This window comes from Notolepis coatsorum, assembly GCF_963971535.1.
Source record: "Notolepis coatsorum genome assembly, chromosome: 5".
Classification (NCBI taxonomy): domain Eukaryota; kingdom Metazoa; phylum Chordata; class Actinopteri; order Aulopiformes; family Paralepididae; genus Notolepis; species Notolepis coatsorum.
In genome coordinates this window covers 84171357-84194791 of record NC_140169.1, presented here as the reverse complement: position 1 = coordinate 84194791, position 23435 = coordinate 84171357, and the positions used below count along the sequence as shown (strand labels likewise).

The window sequence follows — 23435 nt, the reverse complement described above, 5'->3', positions numbered from 1 at the left end:
TATATACGTCCGTTTGTGAAGCAGCACCCAAAGACAAGACAGTAATTATGCAGAATGTGACCAGAACATCCCAAAGTGACAGTTTATTTTTCACCACCGTATTGACAGGAGACAAGGTTGAGTTACAGGGGATGTTAGATAGTGGATCCATGGCTACTTCTCTGCGCGCTGATGTGGTTCCTCGGCTGAGGGAGGCAGGAGTAGTGACGGGTGATCTAATCTCGACCACCAATGTTGTTCTTGTGGGGTGTGGTGGGAAACAAACTAGCCCGGTGGGAACGTGTGAGCTGAAACTTAAGCTTTACGGTTTTGAATACATAGTACCAGTCTTAATAGTGGAGGGTCAGGTAGATGAGCTCATTATAGGCACCAATGTGATGAAGCCCTTAATTAGGCAGTTCAAATCCACGGAGGCCTACTGGCGCATACTGGGAAAAGCTGAGTCACCATGTCAGGACGAAAACAGTCAGTTTATCAGGTTCATGGCCAATCTTGAGAGATGGAGGGGGGAGGAAATTCCTGACAAAGTGGGAACAGTCAAGTTGAAACAGGCCGTAACACTTGAACCAATGAGTGAGCATGTAGTGTGGGGTCGTCTCCCACCCAAGACAAAACTGTCTATGGGAAGTACTGTTATCGTTGAGCCCAGCGCCTCTCGTTGTGTGCACCGTAACATACTAGTTGGCAGGGTAGTTACACCTCTCTGGGGGGATGGGTGGCTTCCTGTCAAGATTATAAATCCGACTAACAAGGCTATCACCTTGAGAAGAAATGCAAAAGTGGCTGACGTATATCCATGCATTGCATTAGAAGATTTTGACAATGATACAGACACTTCAGTCCACCAGAATGCCGGTAGAGTGAGTAGTGGCAGCTCTCACGGCAGTCTGACAGCTAGGAGTTGTGATAGCAACAATGTAGCTAGGGGGAACGATAGACTGGCTAGTCTAGGGCTCCAGAACCTGTCAGTTGATGACTGTCAGGTCTCACCAGTCTGGAAAGAGAGACTGACTGATTTAATTGAGAACTATGAGGATGTGTTTTCTAGACACCGGTTGGATTGTGGTGAGGCTGGTGGCTTTTGTCACCGTATCCGACTGACTGACGATCGGCCCTTCCGGTTACCTTACCGGAGGCTCTCCCCCGCCCATTACCAAAAGTTGAGAGAGACTCTGGACGAGATGGAGGACAGGGAGATAATTAGGAAGTCGAGTAGTGAGTATGCCTCCCCCCTTGTTCTTTGTTGGAAAAAGAATGGGGAATTGAGATTGTGCACAGATTTCAGGTGGTTAAACGCTCGTACCGTGAAAGATGCACATCCATTACCTCATCAAGCAGATGTACTTGCAGCGTTGGGAGGCAATGCCTTTTTCAGTTCCATGGATTTGACATCCGGGTATTACAATGTCCCACTGCATGAGGATGATAAGAAATACACTGCGTTTTCCTCTCCTCTCGGTTTACATGAATATAACCGTATGCCCCAGGGGCTGTGTAACAGTCCAGCTACGTTCATGAGAATGATGCTCACAATCTTTGGTGATCAGAACTCACTGAGTCTTCTTTGTTACTTAGATGACCTGCTGGTCTTTGGCAAGTCGGAAGAAGAGAGCTTGCAGAGGCTGGAGATGGTATTTCAGCGTTTACGAGAGCACAACCTGAAGTTGTCTCCATCTAAGTGTCAGTTTCTGAGAAAGTCACTGAAGTTTTTGGGACACATTGTTTCTCGGGAGGGGATAGCCACAGACCCCGATAAGGTGCAGGCGATAGTGGGTGTGACGGAGAGCGATATTATGGAGTCGGATGGGGTCACCCCGTCTGCCAATAAGATCCGGTCATTTTTAGGAATGATGGTGTATTATCAGCATTACATTGAGAACTGCTCTGTAATTGCAAGACCACTGTTTCAGTTGACCACGGGTGTGAAAAAGCCACGGAGAGGCAAAGTAAAAAGCAAGAGGGCTGCCCCCCTTCGTAGGCTTAGTGCAGCAGACTGGACTGTGGAGTGTAGGGAGGCCTTTGAGGCGTTAAAAGCCGCATTGGTGGGACAAACTCTGTTGGCTCACCCTGACTTTTCTCAGCCATTTTTATTGTCTGTAGATGCATCCACTAGTGGACTGGGAGCTGTGCTTTCACAAGTGCAGGAAGGGTGTAGCACAGCCAGGCCCATAGCTTTTGCTAGTAAATCTTTGAATCATGCTCAGTCTAAATATCCCGCTCATAGGCTTGAGTTTCTCGCCATGAAATGGGCTATACACGACAAGTTTAGCCATTGGCTGCGAGGACATAAATTTACAGTGTGGACAGACAATAATCCCCTTAAGTACATCCTCACAAAGCCAAAACTCGATGCATGCGAGCAGAGATGGGTGGCTAAGCTGGCACCTTTTGATTTTGACATTCAGTACATCCCTGGGCCTAAAAATACAGTAGCTGATGCACTGAGCAGGGAGCCGTTTGCTAAACCTAGGGTGATGCACAGGCTGACAAGGACCTCGTATGATGTCTTGTTGAGGGAGGCTAGAGGTTTAGAGGTGGATGACGTGCAGAACATGTTCCGTCTTACCTGTGAGGAACCAGAGGTGAGGAGGAAGGGCCTAGGATTGTCCATTCAGAGTTCCCTTAAGGCCAGTGGTGAGGTGGGTAGTGACAGTGGGAGCATATCTCGTGAAGAGGTATCTGCTGTACTCCACACACATCGCTGTTGGGAGGATGGCGCAGCTATGAGAGCAGTCTCTCACGTGCAGCAGCTAGAAAGGTTGGTGTCCATGGGACAGAGCCCATTGCCTGTCCTCACTCATGAGGAATTGTACGACAAACAGTGCCAGGACCCTGTCACTGGTAGAGTCAAATTCTTTGTAGATAGAGGCCGCCGCCCATCTCGAAGAGAGAGAGTTCATGAGTCGAAAGAAACAAACCGCACACTGAGACAGTGGGGAAAACTCACAACAAAATTGGGAGTGTTGTACCGTGTTTCAAAACACGTTGTGAGTGGGAAGAAGGTCTTTCAATATGTTGTACCGAGCGCTCTGAGAGGACAGGCGCTGCAAGGGGTACATGATGAGGCCGGGCACCAGGGCCAGCAGCGCACATTGTGGCTCACTAGACAACGTTTCTATTGGGACTCCATGGAAAAGGATGTCAAAGAATATGTGAGTCATTGTAAGAGGTGTGTACTGAGCAAAGCACCTGAGCCCGAGGCTAGGGCTCCGCTGGTATCTATAGTCACCACTGCACCACTGGAGTTGGTGTGTATTGACTTTTGGTCGGCTGAGGATGCCAATAACAAGTCCATTGATGTGCTTGTTATAACTGACCATTTTACCAAACTAGCGTGTGCTTATCTGTGTCCCAATCAAACTGCAAAGACGGTGGCCAGAGTGCTCTGGAATAACTTTTTTTCTGTTTATGGTTTTGCAGCCTGCATTCATAGCGACAGAGGAGCTAATTTTGAGAGTGCACTCATAGCAGAAATGCTTCAGATAGCAGGGGTTGAAAAATCCCATACCACGCCATACCATCCTATGGGAAATGGACAAGTAGAATGTCTAAACCGCACTTTAGGTAGTATGATCCGTGCTTTGCCACCTCGTTCCAAGGTGAAATTGCCTCAGATGTTGAACACTTTGACGTTTGCTTATAATTGCACAGTGCATGAGACCACGGGGGTCCCACCCTTCTTTTTGATGTTTGGTCGCACTCCAAGATTACCTGTCGATGTCATGTTTCAGAGTGTCCTTTTGGATGGAGATACGGTGGATGTGGATAAGTATGTCCAGTCACTGGGAAAGGATCTAAGGGAAGCAATGGCACTTGCTCAAAAGCATGCGGAGAAGCAACAGACCAGGCAAGCTGAGGTGTATAACAGACAGTTAAAGGGACATGCGGTAGAGAAGGGGGATCGGGTCTTACTGGAAAATAAGGGGGAGCGAGGCAAGAAAAAGCTAGCTGACCGCTGGGAGAGTGCCGTCTATACTGTAGTGTGTAAAAACAGTGGGCTGAATGTATACAGTATCCGTCATCCTGTCACAGGGAGGATTAAGACTGTTCATAGGAACTTGATTATGCCCGTCAATTTCCTGCCTCTGCCGTCATGGGATGAGCCAGAGATTGAGGTGTCTATTCCTGGCACTGTTCCGAGTGAGGAAATGACAGATGATTCTGATCAGGGTGAGCTGAGAACTGCCCGGTGGGTTGCTCATCTTCCTGAGTCCAGTGTGGAGGGGGTAGTAGATACCACGACAGGGATGGGTGTATCAGAGCCAGCAGAGGAGCAGGTGGGGAGCATGAGTAGTGATCAACATCATAGAATTACACTTGAGTCACATAATGGTGAGGAGCAGGAGTGTAAACTGAAGAAACCACGCCACTTTTGGATGGAGGGACCAGATGCAGATGTTGAATCAGAGGAGTCGTACTCTGTAATTGTTTATCAGGATAGTGATCAGTCGTCAGACACGACAACTGTGGAATCATTTACTGGAGACATGATTGCTTTGGAGGAGGCCCCTTGTAGCGCATCCTTATTTGTACCAGTGAGTGAACCTGAATCGGCCATTGTCGATGTCACACCGAGTGTAGTTGAGGTACCTCAAGGGGTTTACACTAGGCGGGGGAGACTAATCAGGCCAGTTAACAGGCTCATTCAGACGATGGCTGTACAAGTCAGGGCTCTGCTGTCATCCTAAAAGATGACACAATCTTTTTTTGTTTTCTTTTGAGTAATTATTTTTATTACTGGAATTTTTTTTTTCTTTTCTTTCATTGATTTTGCTGTTTGATTTTCTTTGAGTCATACGGTTACGGTTGTCTATTGCATTAGACATGATTTGGTAATTTTGGTGTATTCCATGGTATGAATATGTACATGGCATGTTTTTTTGCCTGTGGTTAGATGAGGGGCTCGCTACCCTTTATTTTTCCCGATCCTTTATCGGATAGCTTTTGAGCTGGTCAACCTATTTTCTAGGTTTAGAATTAAGGGAATACACTGAGTTACATGTGACGCGTTGATTCATTGTGAATTTTTTTATTATTTTCTGTTTCTTTGGTTTATACTTACGCTGTTGAGTTGATTGAAGGGACGCTGTCCATGATCTGGCATAAGTCAGTAGGGGAGTATGTAGCAGAGTGAAGTTGTTATGCTAGAATCATGGACAGAAACTGTTACCTTTTATCTTAAATAAGTAGGTCAAAACGAGAACACTCTTACTTTGAAGGAACAAAGTGGAACAACGTGGATCGAGCCCACTTTAGTGTTATGGAGGGGTGTCCTGGTTACTACGTTATATTAATTTCCTCACATTGAGTTACCAATCCTCCAAACGAAATCCCTTTTGGGCCTTTTATAATGGGTTTAGAGAAGATAGGATATCTTTCCATTGAATAATTGTTGTATTGTAAATACGTTCAACTAAAGTACACAATGGTTTGGCCGGTTTGTCGACGAGAGACACGCCGGTGGGAGGTGCTCGCTCTCTTTGTGTTTGTTGAGAACGGAGAGCAGAGGTGGAGTGCACTTTGATGACGGTCGCTAACGCCGCCATGTGTTGTGTACGTGCTGTTTTGATTAACAGGATTGCCAAATAAACAACCACCAAATGGGTACCATTGTCTGAGTGTCTACGTCCACCTCACACCAGACACAACGCAGAATTCATCACGCTACACGCGCGCTCGCGCTCGGCCAATCAGAGCAATGCGGAAGGGCTTGTTGCTTGCCGAAAGGATACAAGCTTCCTGGTCGTTGCGCACTCTACCGCCTACCGTCGGTCTGGGAGGGCGGAGACCATCGCATGCTTCCTCCGACACATGTGTAGCCAGCCCACTGCTTCTTTTCACCTGGCAGCGCGGACTCTCACTGGGAGAGTGTAACGTGTGGAAGGTCACACTACCTCTCCTAGATCATACCCTCGCCGTGCTGGCGCCCCGACCGAACTGTAGGAGTCGTTGTTTACAACGACCAGGACCCACCCACGCCGGCTTCCCACCCGCTAACACCGCCAATTGTGTCAGCGCGGACGGTCGACCAAGCCAGAGGCACCACAGCCGGATCCGATCCCACTGGCTCTGTGGTGGTAGACCGACGATTAGTCCGCTGCGCTACCCGGCCGCCCTCTGCACGTTTCTAACAGCTCTGTGGATGTATTATAAAAAGAAAAAAATTATTACTCTACATAACAATTTTATCTACAGCACCTTTAGGGCGAGAACTCTCGGAAGTCAAGTGGATTCAGCTGAGGTAACAGAAAGCCTGTAGCCTGTCCAGGCAGAAGAAAGAGGAATCAGAAAGTGAATTGTTGAAATTATTCACCTTCCCTGCCGCAGTGTACCATAATATGCTAAATCCATTAGTCAAGTCTAGATTACCTGGATATACAGTACATTATTTTAACCCTTTCACAACCACACTACAGAAGGTTGTGAAAGGCTTAACCATTTGTTGTGTGGCAGTGAAAGGTTTAACCCTTTGGTAGTGTGGTAGTGAAAGGGTTAACCTCTCCACGAGATAGAGATAGATAGATAGATAGATAGATAGATAGATGGAGATAGATAGATAGATAGATAGATAGATAGATAGATAGATAGATAGATAGATAGATAGATAGATAGATAGATAGATAGATAGATAGATAGATAGATAGATAGATAGATAGATAGATAGATAGATAGATAGATAGATAGATAGATAGATAGATAGATAGATAGATAGATAGATAGATAGATAGATAGATAGATAGATAGATAGATAGATAGATAGATAGATAGATAGATAGATAGATAGATAGATAGATAGATAGATAGATAGATAGATAGATAGATAGATAGATAGATAGATAGATAGATAGATAGATAGATAGATAGATAGATAGATAGATAGATAGATAGATAGATAGATAGATAGATAGATAGATAGATAGATAGATAGATAGATAGATAGATAGATAGATAGATAGATAGATAGATAGATAGATAGATAGATAGATAGATAGATAGATAGATAGATAGATAGATAGATAGATAGATAGATAGATAGATAGATAGATAGATAGATAGATAGATAGATAGATAGATAGATAGATAGATAGATAGATAGATAGATAGATAGATAGATAGATAGATAGATAGATAGATAGATAGATAGATAGATAGATAGATAGATAGATAGATAGATAGATAGATAGATAGATAGATAGATAGATAGATAGATAGATAGATAGATAGATAGATAGATAGATAGATAGATAGATAGATAGATAGATAGATAGATAGATAGATAGATAGATAGATAGATAGATAGATAGATAGATAGATAGATAGATAGATAGATAGATAGATAGATAGATAGATAGATAGATAGATAGATAGATAGATAGATAGATAGATAGATAGATAGATAGATAGATAGATAGATAGATAGATAGATAGATAGATAGATAGATAGATAGATAGATAGATAGATAGATAGATAGATAGATAGATAGATAGATAGATAGATAGATAGATAGATAGATAGATAGATAGATAGATAGATAGATAGATAGATAGATAGATAGATAGATAGATAGATAGATAGATAGATAGATAGATAGATAGATAGATAGATAGATAGATAGATAGATAGATAGATAGATAGATAGATAGATAGATAGATAGATAGATAGATAGATAGATAGATAGATAGATAGATAGATAGATAGATAGATAGATAGATAGATAGATAGATAGATAGATAGATAGATAGATAGATAGATAGATAGATAGATAGATAGATAGATAGATAGATAGATAGATAGATAGATAGATAGATAGATAGATAGATAGATAGATTGAACTGTCCCGGGGAACAGGAAGAACGTAGTGACTGAACTGTCCCGGGACACAGGATGGGTGGTGTTCCCCTTCAACCACCGCACCGTCTCAGGTGATTTGTCAAAATCCCTTTGTGAGATTCAGAAGAGAGGGAGTAGCTGAGGGAGAGAGCAGGTCTTTACAGAAACACCTGTTGATTTCAAAGGGACAGTGATGCAATGCACTTGGCTGTGGCCCATTAAGGCCCTCCTCCAATTCTTACACGCACACACACACACTTGCGCGCACTGACTGACGCACGCACGCACGCACGCACGCACGCACGCACGCACGCACGCACGCACACACACACACACACACACACACACACACACACACACACACACTCACACACTCACAACATTAATCATTTTCCACTTCTCAGAACTCATGACTCAGTCGTACCACATCTTGTATGAATTCCCCCCAAAGTACTGACATGTGTCCATATCAAGGCAGGTCTCAGAGAACCCATTCGGAAGTATAGTCAAGACCATGCTCAAGCATTCTGAGGTTTTTTTGGGGGGGGGGGGGGGGGGGGGGGTAGCAAACTGAAATGTATATATATATGTAAAGAAAAGACATAGAAAACACTGTCTATGAAGACATTTTCTGTACAGCAGGGCAGAGGGACAGGAAGCCCCATGTGGACCCTATCTGTGCATGTGCCTGGCGGAGTAAAAGAGTGGTTTACTAAATAAAATAAAAACAGGACAGTTATCATTTATCGGCTAAATGAATCTAGTAATGGGATCATTCTGGTTTTAACGGACATTAGGTTCAGTGCCACACGTTACCACTCATCTATGTGGAGACATTGGCACAGCTGTCTATTTGTGGGACGTTGATGTGTATTTTTTTAAGTGATGTTATTTTTCCCTGTTGTGTGTAATTTTATATAGGTTGTGTATGTTTTATTTTTGTATCTGGACCATGAGTCTGTATTAAAGTTTTAATTGAATTGAATTTAATTTAATTTAATTTAATTATCATAACATGAGTCTGGCTCTCACAAGCTCACAGTCAATATTTTAACTCAATCAGCGCCAGAGGTTGCTGTTTACCGTGTGGTAAGAAGGCCACCGCTTTAAAGAATAGGGATACATGGCGGTGTTTGCAGGGCTCAAATTATATTTTATATCATAGCTATGGATATAAAACGATTGCCCATTTGACATCGAGTATCTATCGTTCAATTTGTGAAAAATAAATAATTTTTTTCATCCATACATTCCCGTTTTATACTGTGGTGAATATGAGTATAGTTTTAGAGTAATCCTGTCTAATCCCAGAAAACGCAGCTATGCAGCGTTTAGTGCATTTAAAAAAAATGGCGTTTCTCGCCTGTATCAACAATCAATCTGAAATCAATGCTATATTATCGGTATTATGTTTCATCATGAATGCATGAAAGGGTGGGGGGGGGTCGTTTTTCTATGCTTCGATCGTCACCAACGGAATACGTTACACACACACATTATACACAAACGTTCGGATCGCGGGGAAGGGATTCTTCGATCAACGCAAGATTGATACCATATAGCCCTTACCTTGACTAGGATGAGCTCCAAAAAGAATATTCCAATTATCTGATCGCCATTCCAAGTATTGATGTCGATCGTGTTGCCAACATAATCCACCAAAGAACATGAACTGGGAGTGCTTGATTCTCCTCAATCCATGTGTTATAAATGCTTGCAAGGCGGCAGGTGGCGGTATTGAACGTTTGTGATCTCAGACTCATTCCCAATGATAACACAGGCTCCCTCGATGGATTATGAATGGGAATATCGACTAAAAGAAATAATGATAGAAAACCAGACTTTTCTCGGGTTTGGCGCCCAAGCGTTGGCGAGTTAACCCGACTTATTTCGGGTCTGGCGTCCAATGAGTTTAATGGAGTTACACGTGTCAAACAAAGTTATCTCAACTTCTAATTTCAAGTAATACTTTTGCATTGCTATTTTTTGTTGTTGAATCAAATAATCATGCATTGAATCAACTAAACAGGAGTGATGTCATCTTGATATTAATTTCATTACAAAGGAACACAAATCGTATGGAGTGATCCTTTCATTTGAGGTCCTGCATGTCCTGAGCCAGCTGTGTAAATAATGTGTGTAGTACATGTGAACCTTTCCTGTCTGATGTGCCAGCAGCACTGAATGATCAGGTCAAATTCCATTCTGCTTTCGCTGTATACTTGAATAAAACAGATTTGATTCCATTTCTGAGGTAAGCTATACCTTGTTGCCAGTGCCATTCAAACACACGTAGAAAGAATGTAGAGTGAGCTCTCACCTCCATAGCCATGAAGTGCTTTGAGAAGCTAGTGAAGGGCTACATCTGTTCCTCCCTCCCCAACAACATGGACCCTCTGCAATTTGCATATCGCCCCAACAGGTCCACGGAGGACGCCATAGCCCATGTTCTGCACACAGCAGCATCACACCTGGACGCGTGTACCACTTCCGCAACGGATTTGATTTCCGGAGTTGGCCTGATTGGCCGCGACGGCCACGTGACGCGCGTGGCACGCCCCCGCGGCAGCCGCAGTGGCAAGCGCGCTACTGCTGGAGTTCACTTCGCCTTTCACATCGCTGCTGTTTAATAATATTGTCGCATTGGCGAAAGCAGGATGAGAGAGCGTAGATTTCGCTGTGTATCATTTAATCATTTATCATTTAACATTTGAAAGGCATACATTGTTGTCATACAGAAGTACAGAATACTTTTATCCAAAATGCTTCTTACTGTTACACTGTTAGAGACTGTGCTAGTAAGCACTGCTTATATGCTTATTATGTCTGCAGGGTACAGTAAACGTTTCTCCCGGTACATTCTGAAGAGCACACCGCTGTATGTTGGAGAACCAGCGGTCTTCCGCTCCTCCTCACTCGAGGTGGCGGCACCTCGGCACTGCTCAGCCCTGTGTGAGACGCGAGCAGGAAGGAGGAGATGGGAGTCCTTCCAATCGGAATATGTTGTTTCTTTACACATATGTTGGATTATGAATATGTCTTTATAGCTACAAATGAATGACTAATTCGGTCAGAAAGCAGTAACACAACAGTTGCAATGTTGTGTTACTGCTTCTCGGCATAAGCCCCAATAAGACCGTCACCAGAGCTCAGCGATGCCGCTCGCGTGAGCATATTCTCCCCGCTGGTGATCGCAGCACGGAGGGTCGTGGACCAGCCTGGCAGCATAGCTATAAAGACATATTCATAATCCAACATATGTGTAAAGAAACAACATATTCCGATTGGAAGGACTCCCATCTCCTCCTTCCTGCTCGCGTCTCACACAGGGCTGAGCTGTGCCGAGGTGCCGCCACCTCGATTGAGGAGGAGCGGAAGACCGCTGGTTCTCCAACATACAGCAGTGTGCTCTTCAGAATGTACCGGAAGAAACGTTTACTGTACCCTGCAGACATAATAAGCATATAAGCAGTGCTTACTAGCACAGTCTCTAACAGTGTAACAGTAAGAAGCATTTTGGATAAAAGTATTCTGTACTTCTGTATGACAACAATGTATGTCTTTCAAATGTTAAATGATAAATGATTAAATGATACACAGCGAAATCTACGCTCTCTCATCCTGCTTTCGCCAACGGCAGCGCGCTTGCGGCTGCGGCTGCCGCGGGGGCGTGCCACGCGCGTCACATGGCCGTCGCGGCCAATCAGGCCAACCCCGGAAATCAAATCCGTTGCGGAAGTGGTACACGCCACCTGGACAAGAGGCAGGGGAACTATGTGAGAATGCTATTCATCGACTACAGCTCAGCATTCAATACCATAGTCCCCTCCAAACTCATAGCCAAGCTCAGTGACCTGGGCTTGAACTATGACCTCTGCCAGTGGGTCTTGGACTTCCTGACGGGAAGACCCCAGGTGGTGAGCACAGGCAACTGCACCTCCTCATCCATCACCCTCAACACAGGGGCCCCCCAGGGCTGTGTTCTGAGTCCCCTCCTCTACTCGCTGTACACACATGACTGCGTTTGCTGACGACACAGTAGTGGTGGGCCTGATCTCTGCAAACTACAAGAGGGCCTACCTGGAAGAGGTAGAGGATCTGGTGTGGTGGTGTCAGGAGAACAGCCTCTCCCTGAACGTCAGCGAAATTAAAGAGATGATTGTGGACTTTAGGAGATCGAGGGCCAGGGACTACAGCCCCCTCAGCATCGACGGGGCACCGGTTGAGAGAGTGAACAGTTTTAAGTACCTCGGAGTCCACATATCCAAGGACTTGACATGGACCACACACATTGACAGTGTAGTGAAGAAGGCATGGCAGCGCCTCTACTTCTTTAGGCGTCTAAGGAAGTTCAAAGTGCTCAAGAGCCTCAAGAGCTTCTACGCATGCACAATAGAGAGCATCCTGACTGGTAACATCACCTCCTGGTTTGGGAATAGCACCAAACAAGACCGTAGCAGACTACAGAGAGTGGCCCGTTCAGCCGAACGCACAATTGGAGGTGGGCTTCCCACTCTCCAGGACATTTACAACAAGCGTTGCAGGGGCAAGGCTAAGAGAATAATCAAAGACTCTAGTCACCCAAACAACTGCCTCTTTGAACTGCTGCGGTCAGGCAAGCGATACCGGAGTCTCATGGCAAGCACAGAGAGACTCAGAAGGAGCTTCTATCCCCAGGCCATCAAGATGCTCAACGACAATGACACTATGTAACAACCCATCATCTACACTCACAGCACACACATTCACATGTACACACTCACTTTAAATAAAAACTCACCGTAACACCCACTTTACTCACTTTAGACACTTTAACACACTTTATATTTATTAGTAAAGAGATTTGCACTACAATTCATACCTCATTGCACCTTACCCTAAGTTGTACCTCATCTCATTTCTGCATTGTACCTCACTTTTACTCTTTTTACTCTGTATTGTATATTGTATATATGTATATTGACTGAACACTTTTTGTCTACGTACTTTTGACTTTTCTATTTTATACTTTTTATCTATTTTTATCTAGACACTCCCAAGAGCTCCCAGGAGCTCATACAGAAAAAAGCATTTCATGGAAAAGTATTCTGTATTTTACTATGACAACTAATAAACAAACTTGAATTTGAACTTGAACTTGAATGGTTGTGTCTAGATCCCATCCCTGGGAAGGATGTTGGCTGTAATCTGGAAGGGGGTCATCACTTGTTAGTAGGGGTGTAACGATGCGACCTCACAATGATTCATTTTGATTACGATTATTCAGGCAACGATTCAATGCATCATGAAATCTCTTCATTTGACCACGAATCGATTCGATTCGATTAATTTTCTATACATTTTCTATCAGTTAATTCCCCCAAAAAAAATTTATACACAAATGTAGCTGGGGGAACTGATTCACTCAGCATGAATGGACTATAGGTCAATAAAAATAATACACACAAAAAGAAATTCTAAGATATTCAAATCGATGCATCGTTACACCCATACTTGTTAGCCATGCTGCAAATCTGTAACTCAATTTTCAACTAAAATGTTTCTTTTTAAATCTATCCCTAACCTTAAAGGGACATGCATTATAAATGGCTTTTTCTGTGTTTAGCATGGTTTTATAGTAATAGGGGTTAGTATCAATGGGTCTGTGTCTCTAATTACCATATTGACTCATCAGTCTAGTCTCGAGTTCACGAGATCCTCCCTCACTCAACTAAGCTGTTCTGATTTGACGGTTTTGCTGACGTTAATATAGCACTGATTTGCAGTAACGCCCCCTCTATGGTTGTAGTGCAGTGTAACCCGACACTTCCTCAAACGGGTTTTCACAGGCAGAGAACGAGCGAGAGGGAGAAAGAGAGAAGAGAGAGAGAGAGAGAGAGAGAGAGAGAGAGAGAGAGAGAGAGAGAGAGAGAGAGAGAGAGAGAGAGAGAGAGAGAGAAGAGAGAGAGAGATGGAGAGAGAGAGAGAGAGAGGCCCTGTCCACACGAACGCGGGGTGTTATATAACCGAGCCTTAATGTTCGTCCACACGCAACCGGGTTTTTGGAAAACTGCAACCGTGTTCTTTTACAACCGGAGTCCAGGTTGAAGTTTTGCGCGCATCACGGTTGCAGTGGTTGCGTGTGGACATAGTAACCGAGGTTATTTCCCGTGTTTTTTTGGTCTGTGTGATATATGGTACTCGGGTTCGATTAAGAGTACTGTGTTGAAGAGTGTTGTGATCGACTGATGATGTCTGTTGTCGCATTCCTGACCTGACGTTCAGAGTAAACCTGAAGCTACGGCTACCAACTAAGCTCATGTGTGTTGTCAAGTTATTGTTATAAGGAACCCAGTCCAAACTACAACAGTCTGCATCCCCTTAACAATTGTTTGTATTGAGCCGTACTGTATTGTACCCATTCTGCAATCTGTTAAATAACGTTTTCATCCATTCATTCTACGAGCGTTAACGTTACTACAAATCCCAATCACGTTAGCACATAAGCTAACAAAATTGGCAATATTTTCTCCGCTCTTGGTGGTAAATTGTGTTGATGTTGGTTTTGTTTCATCAACAAATGAGGCAGAACACACAGTGAATGTATCCTTTTTTGTTTATTGCACGTTGTTCTAGCTGCAAACTATAGAATGTTCGGCTGTGAGCAAGGAGGGATGTTTGTGTTCCAGGCTTCAGTTCAGTTTCCGGTATTAACGCTAAACCCTTCTGATTGGTTGAAATTGCCTTCATGTTTGAACTTACATCGCCACCTATTGCTTTGGCATTGTACTACATGTATATGACGTCACTCGGTAGCAGCTTTTCCAGTTGCGTGAGGACGCGGTTATTTTTTTAAACCACCCGTGTATACGGAGGAATATTTTCTTTTAAAACCTCTGTGTCAAAAATACCCGTGATCGTGTGGACTGGGCCAGAGAGAGAGGGACGGCGGGAGGGACTGCAGAAGTGTGTGTAAATGTGTGTGCGCCATCTCTCTCCCTCATCGGGGACACACACACACAAACTTGACTGCGTGTGTGTCGGGGACGTAGGCATAGTGTAACCCGACACTTCCTCAAACGGGGTTTGACAGGCAGAGAACGAGCGAGGAGAGGGAGGGAGAGAGAGAGATAGAGAGAGAGAGAGAGAGAGAGAGAGAGGGACTGCAGAAGTGTGTGTAAATGTGTGCGCGCCATCTCTCTCCCTCGTCGGGGACACACACACAAACTTGACTGCGTGTGTGTCGGGACGCATCTTTCCTCTCTCTCTCTCCCTCGTCGGAGCATTACACACAAACTTGACTGCGTGTGTGTCGGGGACGCATCTCTCCTCTCTCTCCCTCTCTCTCTCTCCCCCGCTTGCTCGTTCTCTCTCTCGCTCTCTCTCGTATGTATCACGCTGTGTGGGTGACTGTCACTGAAAGCACTTATGGGCGGAACCCATCCAATAACAGGCTGAAATCCTGAGGCTGGAAAATTATGCTTTTGAGTACTCCATTAGAAATATAAAACAATGATTTTTTTTTTTAAATAAACCTTACAGATGTATTCAATAGACTCACAGGAATTGTGTAAAGTTGCCCAAATAGTGCAAGGAATAGCAATGCATGTCCCCTTTAACACATTGGGTGCCATACCCCCTTCCAGGAAGTGCATAGGCCTTGCCGCCCGTTAACCCCATGACACTCACTTATGTAAACACTCACCTTGTTTGTAGAGCTAAACCTATATTTTATATTATAGCTATGGATCTAATAACGCTGTCGATTGTCAGTGGGTTTCTTCTGGTCATTTCCGTTTTATCCCGTGGTGAATATGAGTATAGTGGTAGAGTGCTCCTGTGTAATTCCAGGGAACTCCGTCAAAACAGCCCTTTAGTCAAATCCACTTATCACGTTGCCATTTTTTGCCTGATTATCAAATCATCCTGAAATCAACGCTAGATTATTGGTATTATGTCTCATCGTGCATACATGAAAGGGGGGTTGGAGCGGGCGCACCTCCGTGCTGTGATCACTGCCAACGGGACACAGCACACACACACACACACACAGACACAGAGCAATCGCGGGGAAGAAAATATCAGATCAACACAAGATCGGTAATATAGAGTCCTTACCTTGTCTCTGATGTAATGCAAAAAAAATAATCCAATTATTTGATCGCCATTCCAGATATCCACAGCGATCCTGTCTCCGACGTTATCGGGCATTGCACATGAACGGGCGGGCGGGGTCAGTTGTCCAAGCCATCCCTACAAGCGCTTGTTTTGCCGGAGTGTTTAGGACCCGCCCCCACGCCACAAGTCGGTAGAGAAAAGAAACTACATTGTTTCAAATGGAGTGCAATAGCGGCCGCAATACGGTAGGCGGCGGTATTGACCGTCTGCGATCTCAGACACATTCAGTACAGCATGCACAGGCTGCCCCGATGAATTATGAATGGCAATAGCGAATAAAAGAAATACCTAAACAGAAACGTAGATCTACGTTTCAAGCGCTGGTCCACAGAAACGTAGATCTCCGTTTTCGGCAACCAAAGGGTTAACCTTCTGTATTGTGGCAGTAAAAGGGTTAACCCTTTGTCGTGCGGTAGTGAAAGGGTTAACCTTCCGTATTGTCACAGTGAAAGGGTTAACCCTTTGATAGTGTGACAGTGAAAGGGTTAAAGGTCCTGTATATAACAGGTTTATGTAGAGTTTTTTTTTAATAATACATCCACAGAGCTTTTAGAAAGGTGCGGAATGAAAGTATTGCTATCCCCCCAAAAATGTGCATTAATTCATTAATAATTAAAGAAAATTTGGCAGGTTGTTGCATGCATCCCAGCTTCTCATTTCCCCACGTGGAATGCACCCGATTGGATAACATGCTGGTGCTCTAGTGCGACATCTAGTGGCTGAATGTTATCTATAACACCTTAAAGTGGAGATGAAGCAGTGAACAATGTGATCCTAGTTTGTTTGTTGTGTACCTTGTGTAAGACAGGGTTCTATAATCAAATGTGAAATCTATCTTATTTGTCTGAAAAATCAAATATAATATCCCTGTTTTCAACATGGGCGCCGCCATTTTGTTGCTGACGTCATGGCTGACGTCATGGGGCTGGTTTGGTGTATACACTGCTGGTTAGCTGCCTATAGTGAATGGGTCAGTCAGTAAATAAAATGTTGCCTACAAAACAACGGGACCGCGGTGGTTCTGTTTGTATTGCTCCTGGCTGTTCAAACTAATTTTACCATGTGAAAGAGAGGAAAGTTGGTTAATTTCCACAAACTACCAGTGAAAAAAACAGTGTTGTTGGCACGTTGGCTCAGGCTGGCTGCACTCAGGCGGCGGGACCAGCCTGTTGGACAGGGAAGGAGGATCTGCAGCGAACACTTCATTGCCTCGGATTATGTTGTTGGGGGTGGAAGGTTTGTCCAGAAGACCACTAATCAGCTGAAGCCGGACGCGGTTACCTCAGTCTTCGACAGACAGACCGGCCCAGGCAGTTCAGCGTCGCGGAGCATTCAGCCTGCTGGCTACCTAGATCCACTTCAACCAGCGTCGCGGAGCATTCAGCCTGCTGGCTACATAGCTCCACTTCAACCAGCCGAGCGTCGGGAGCTCCAGCAGCTTGTCGATGTGCTAATAGCCTGGAGCCAGCTACCGTTAGCTTGCCGAGGCTATTAGCACACGACAAGCTGTGTAGCCAGCTACCGTTAGCTTGCCGAGGCTATTCGCACACCGACAAGCTGTGTAGCCAGCTACCGTTAGCTTGCCGAGGCTATTCGCACACCGACAAGCTGTGTAGCCAGCTACCGTTAGCTTGCCGAGGCTATTAGCACACCGACAAGCTGTGTAGCCAGCTACCGTTAGCTTGCCGAGGCTATTAGCACATCGACAAGCTGTGTAGCCAGCTACCATTAGCTTGCCGAGGCTATTCGCACACCGACAAGCTGTGTAGCCAGCTACCGTTAGCTTGCCGAGGCTATTAGCACATCGACAAGCTGTGTAGCCAGCTACCGTTAGCTTGCCGAGGCTATTCGCACACCGACAAGCTGTGTAGCCAGCTACCGTTAGCTTGCCGAGGCTATTCGCACACCGACAAGCTGTGTAGCCAGCTACCGTTAGCTTGCCGAGGCTATTAGCACACCGACAAGCTGTGTAGCCAGCTACCGTTAGCTTGCCGAGGCTATTAGCACATCGACAAGCTGCTGGAGCTCCCGACGCTCGGCTGGTTGAAGTGGATCTAGGTAGCCAGCAGGCTGAATGCTCCGCGACGCTGAACTGCCTGGGCCGGTCTGTCTGTCAAAGACCGAGGGAACCGCGTCCGGCTTCAGCTGATTAGTGGTCTTCTGGACAAACATCCCACCCCAACAACATAATCCGAGGCAATGAAGTGTTCGCTGCAGATCCTCCTTCCCTGTCCAACAGGCTGGTCGCGCCGCCTGAGTGCAGCCAGCCTGAGCCAACGTGCCAACAACACTGTTTTTTTCACTGGTAGTTTGTGGAAATTAACCAACTTTCCTCTCTCTCACACGGTAAAATTAGTTTGAACAGCCAGGAGCAATACAAACAGAACCACCGCGGTCCCGTTGTTTTGTAGGCAACATTTTATTTACTGACTGACCCATTCACTATAGGCAGCTAACCAGCAGTGTATACACCAAACCAGCCCAATGACGTCAGCAACAAAATGGCCGCGCCCATAATGATAAATGCTTCAAAAATGCACATAACAAATCGTTTTTTCTTAGAAACTGCTTATTTTTATAACGTGATTTTTTCTGTGGCTTATCTAAATACTAATGTGATGCTATGAATATGTATTTATCGCTATGCTTCATCTCCACTTTAAACTGTTCCTGCTGCCTACGAATATGAATACAAAATACATTTAAAATGTCCTTCCGGGGGATGGGATTTAGACACCACCATGCAGCATCATTGTAGTCCTGGGCTATAGAATCATAAGAACAGGATGGGTCACAGCCTCAACCTTCTCACGGAAGTCCTTCAACAGTGGGAGACAGCGCTATTACTTGCTTACAATGCAATTTTTCTCCCATTGGTAACGGGGGAAGCCATTTTTTTGTATATTTCCATGACAACGCTGACCCGTGCTCTTCTTATGTTTGACCTATTTCAAGCCCTGCCCTCTTTTCTTGATCCAATCACAACTGTTGCTTCCTTTGTCAGAGGGAAGCAACAGTGTGATAGGTCAATTCTAGTTTTAGGGGGGATGGGCATAGATATATATAGAACACTAGATAGCTTAAGGCGGAGTCACCAGCGTCACTGAACCGCCGCCATCTCGCTCGAGTCAGCCTTGAGTGAGAGTGAGTGAGCTGCACAGACAAAAATACTCATAATTCGCTGAAATATTGACGGATTTACAAACGGTTTGGTTTATTACAAGCATTATTAACGTGGCTATGATTCAAGCGGTTTGTAAAAAAAAACATCTTTAAAAAAAAACATTTTTATAAGTATGCAGTATCATAAAGACATCTTTGATGTTTATAGCAAACCAACCCGTTTGTAAATCCGTCAATATTTCAGCGAGTTATGAGTATTTTTGTCTGTGCAGATCACTCACTCTCACTCAAGGCTGACTCGAGCAAGATGGCGGCCCTACGACAACGTCGCTCTCCATTGGCCGGCAGCGCGGGTAAGCTATCTAGTGTTCTATATATATCTATGGGGATGGGGATCAGAATCGTAGAGCTCAGCAGGAAGTGATGTCATGCTCTTTCCAGTGGATCTAGTAGTTTCAATATATATATCTATGGTTTCAATGTCTTTTCCACTGAGAAGGAATTCACTGGCCAGCGCAGGGCGCACTTTTAAAGGCCCAATCAGCGATCCAAACATAAACAACTAGATAGCCTCACCACTAAAACATATGAACAGAGCAGGTTTTCACTCTCTAGTCTTCCAAATAGCATTATTCTACATATCTACAGATAAAAGCCACCCCCATCCATCCTGCTCACTGACAGACAACAGACCAGGGGTGCAGTCGTGCACACACGCGGTTACACGGCGAGTTATTAGTAGTCACTCAGGGCAGAAGTGCGCACGCAATGATAAGTACCCGGCCGTTGTAGAAAGCTACCCGGCCGGCGGCCGGCACTTGTCACCTAGACTTTGCATAATAATAAGAACCTACGAGAAGGTGGGGGGCTGCTTGATCTCCATTGTTATGCATAATAATCATCTGTTCTGTGCGCAACTGAGGGAACATGTATGCGCGTGCGCGGGAGCGCGCGTGCACGTGGCGTGTAACCAGTTCCCATATTACGACTGCACCACTGCAACAGACAGTGTATAGTGCAGGGAGGCAGGGAGAGAGAGAGAGAGAGAGAGAGAGAGAGAGAGAGAGAGAGAGAGAGAGAGAGAGAGAGAGAGAGAGAGAGAGAGAGAGAGAGAGAGCTCCAGCCTAGTCTACCTCTGTTAAATGTCCCTATTCCTTCCACTGAAGGCACCCCCACCCAGGCCGGTGTCCGTCTCGCTAGTGCCTGGCTGGAACGGAAATGGGAACATCTGGGGAGAGCGACAGGATCCATGGAGGGATCCGGAGGAGAGATACTTTTCTGGAATACTGGCCTTACAAAAAGAGTATCATGGTATTTCCATAATTTTTTGTATCACTACCATCAAGGTAGTGACCAGAGAATGATGCCATGTACTATTGGTATCGTGGTTTAAAGTGGATCATACTCATATTAAGTGGTACCATGACAATCCATGACTTATACAATGTTTCATGGTAAAACTGAAATGACCATGAAACTATACAATTTTTTGTGAAGGATAAACCTTCCATCTGTACATACTACATACCCTTGACACAATGCCTCTTGGAAAGCGATTGCTCATCAAGAGACAACTCAAGAGATACCAACTGTTTACATCTCTCAAGCGAAAAATACTGGTTTACTACGTGATCATAGAAACGTATATTATATTACGCAAGTGCAACAAACCAAAAACTCCCTGATGAAGCTGTTGCTATACACTGTTTGAACAAATTCCCATTTCAATTAGAATAATACCACAATGAACACTACTTGTAACTCTTAGGATGTTGCGGCAGCAATCAGTCATTTGCCACACACACACTGCATTCATTAATGTCGCGCGTAATTACGCAGCGCACAAACTAGGGTTCACCGCTATTATAGACCCCGTTTACACATAGCATTAGCATACGTTTTTTCATGATCAAGATAAGATATCCAGATACAGGTCGCGTGTTAATACCAGGTGCAAATGGGGTCTATATATAGCAGTAAAACATAGTTTGTGCGCTGCGTAATTACGCGCGACATAAATGAATGCAAGGTGTGTGCCATTGATTGATTGATTGAAAACTTTATTAACAGATTGCAGAATGGGTACAGTACAGTACAGCTCAATACATACAATTGTTAAGGGGATCCAGACCAGAGAAAGACTTTCGTCTTGTTTACATCAGGGTCCCCCATTTTCAATTCATCATAAATCAAATGACGGATTGCTGCTGCAACAAACATCCTAAAAGTTGTTCGTCGGGAGATTATTCGTAGTTGTTATAATAACACGTGGCGAAAATAAACAATTTGTACGTGATGGGGTTACTTACTGTTCTCTGGCGGCCCGTAGACCATGTTGAATTTGTAGATCTCCTTGGCATAGTACTCGGTCTCCGTGTTGTCTTGGCCGCAGCTCTGCTGCCGCTCCTTGGCCAGCTCCTCCAGCAGCTCCCGGGTGCTGTTGTACAACGCGTGCAGCTGATAGGGGACCTGACTCGGGCCGAGGGAGTGCGGTGGACTGGTCAGCCGGAGCTTACTCAAGATCTGGCCCCGTATGGCCTCGACCCTCTTCCGTTTCACATGGTCAATGTCCACCGTGGCGCAGGTCGACAGGGATGAACTCAGAGTGGCGCAGTTAAGGAGGAGGACAAACAGAAACGCTTTACCCAAATACATCTTTGGATCCTCTCCCCGCATTTGGTTCGACCGGAGATCTAGAGAGAGAGAGAGAGAGGGGCGATTCACGGGCGGATAGACGCTCCCCGGCCGAGACACAGTGTCAATTAGTCTGTTACCCCTCCTTTGCTGCTGCTAAGTGCTAATTTAATTATAAGATATTCTCCACTTAATTCTCTCTCGCGCGGCGATCGATCCCCGTTCCTCTCTGTTACTATCAGGAGAAATCCAGTCACGTATTCGCTCATTAGACATTATTCAATTAAATGTCCAGCTGGGCAGAAACTCCACCGCGTCGTCGTCATCATCATCATCATCATCATCATCATCATCATCATCATCATCATCATCATCACCATCACGCGAAATGTAACGGTATTATCCATCCTGATGTTGACGTGTTGTGCGCCTCTACTACAGACACCTTTCTCGCGCATTCTTGTAAACAATCCGATATACTTTTTTTTTTTTTCTTTTCTTTTTTAGTTCGTCTCACAACATGACATGTTTTTTTTTTCTTTTCTTTCTCAGAAACGCTGCCAGTTTAAGTATGCAATAATAATAATAACACCCCTCAACGTTGACTGTACTGTACAGTCTGGTATGATGATGAGATTGTGAGCAGCGAGTCTGTACGGTCTCTCTGTTTGTTTTATACCCCAAAGTCCTCCTGACGTGTCGGGTGGAGGAGGGACCCCAGGCGCCCCCCCGCGGAGCCGCTCTGATGCAACAGGCGCTCGAGCCAAGGGGGCTACCGTTTTATTCTCTGACCACATGAATTCCGCGAGCGAGTGTGCAGTTGGAAAGTTTTCGTGTAGATATAGGATTGTTCATAATTCCCATGGCAGTTTCCATGATTTATTCACGAGCCCCGTAGTGCAATAAATATGTTTTAATGTGGGATATACACAAGCATAGTTTATTTGTTTGGACCCGAGGAAAGATCGTACAGTAACAATAAATCACACAGTTTTATCATTTTATCATTTACCATAATCTCGATGATAATACCACTTTAGCCCCGTCTCATTATTCTTACAAATAGGCTAATATATTGAGTAGCACCCCCTCTAGTGGTAATATATGCTCATTGTTTTCTGCAGACCTGAGACAACCCTGTATTTAGATTCGTTACACACTCCTGATATTGTATTGTGTGTCGCATTGAAATGTTGTTGGACTTGAATTGCTGTTGTTGTTAATGTAGCCTACTACCGCTGAAAGCCAATGGCCCTTATACCTTTCCTCTCTCTACTTGGTAGTAGCCTAGCCCTAGTCCTTCCCTTGAGTAGAAACAAGCTGTTTCTACTCAAGTCCTCATATCCATTGATAAGAGAAGAACATAAACACGTTACAATGGAATCACATTTAGATCAACGACTGAATCAAATTCATTGGATTGCATTTGTTGTCAATACATTGTTTTCTTTTAAATAAAGCAGTTGGATGAGCTACTGTTTTGTGCCTCAGATTACCATTGACCAGTGGTGCGTTATTGAAATGATCTGTGGTTGCACGCACCACGTGCACGCGCGCTCCCGGCGCGTGCGCGCGCTCCCGCGAATGCGCATTTAATGTCCCCTCGCTTGAGCACAGACTAAAGACAGTGCCTAATTGCCTCTACGAATGGAATGTAACACATGTCTTCACAACAAGTTAGGTGTGAAT

General features: G+C 44.8%; 1 protein-coding gene across 1 annotated transcript in view; it reads right to left on the bottom strand.

Annotated features, from left to right (window-relative positions):
* Positions 1–22384, bottom strand: part of LOC311229124 (transforming growth factor beta-3 proprotein-like) — a 51077-nt gene extending 28693 nt beyond the window's left edge. The window contains exon 1 of the mRNA XM_084315145.1: positions 21422–22384. Within this exon, the coding sequence (XP_084171271.1) occupies positions 21422–21788 (367 nt within the window). The 5' untranslated portion in view covers positions 21789–22384. The remainder of the gene's footprint in view (positions 1–21421) is intronic.
* Between the last annotated feature and the right edge of the window lie 1051 nt (positions 22385–23435).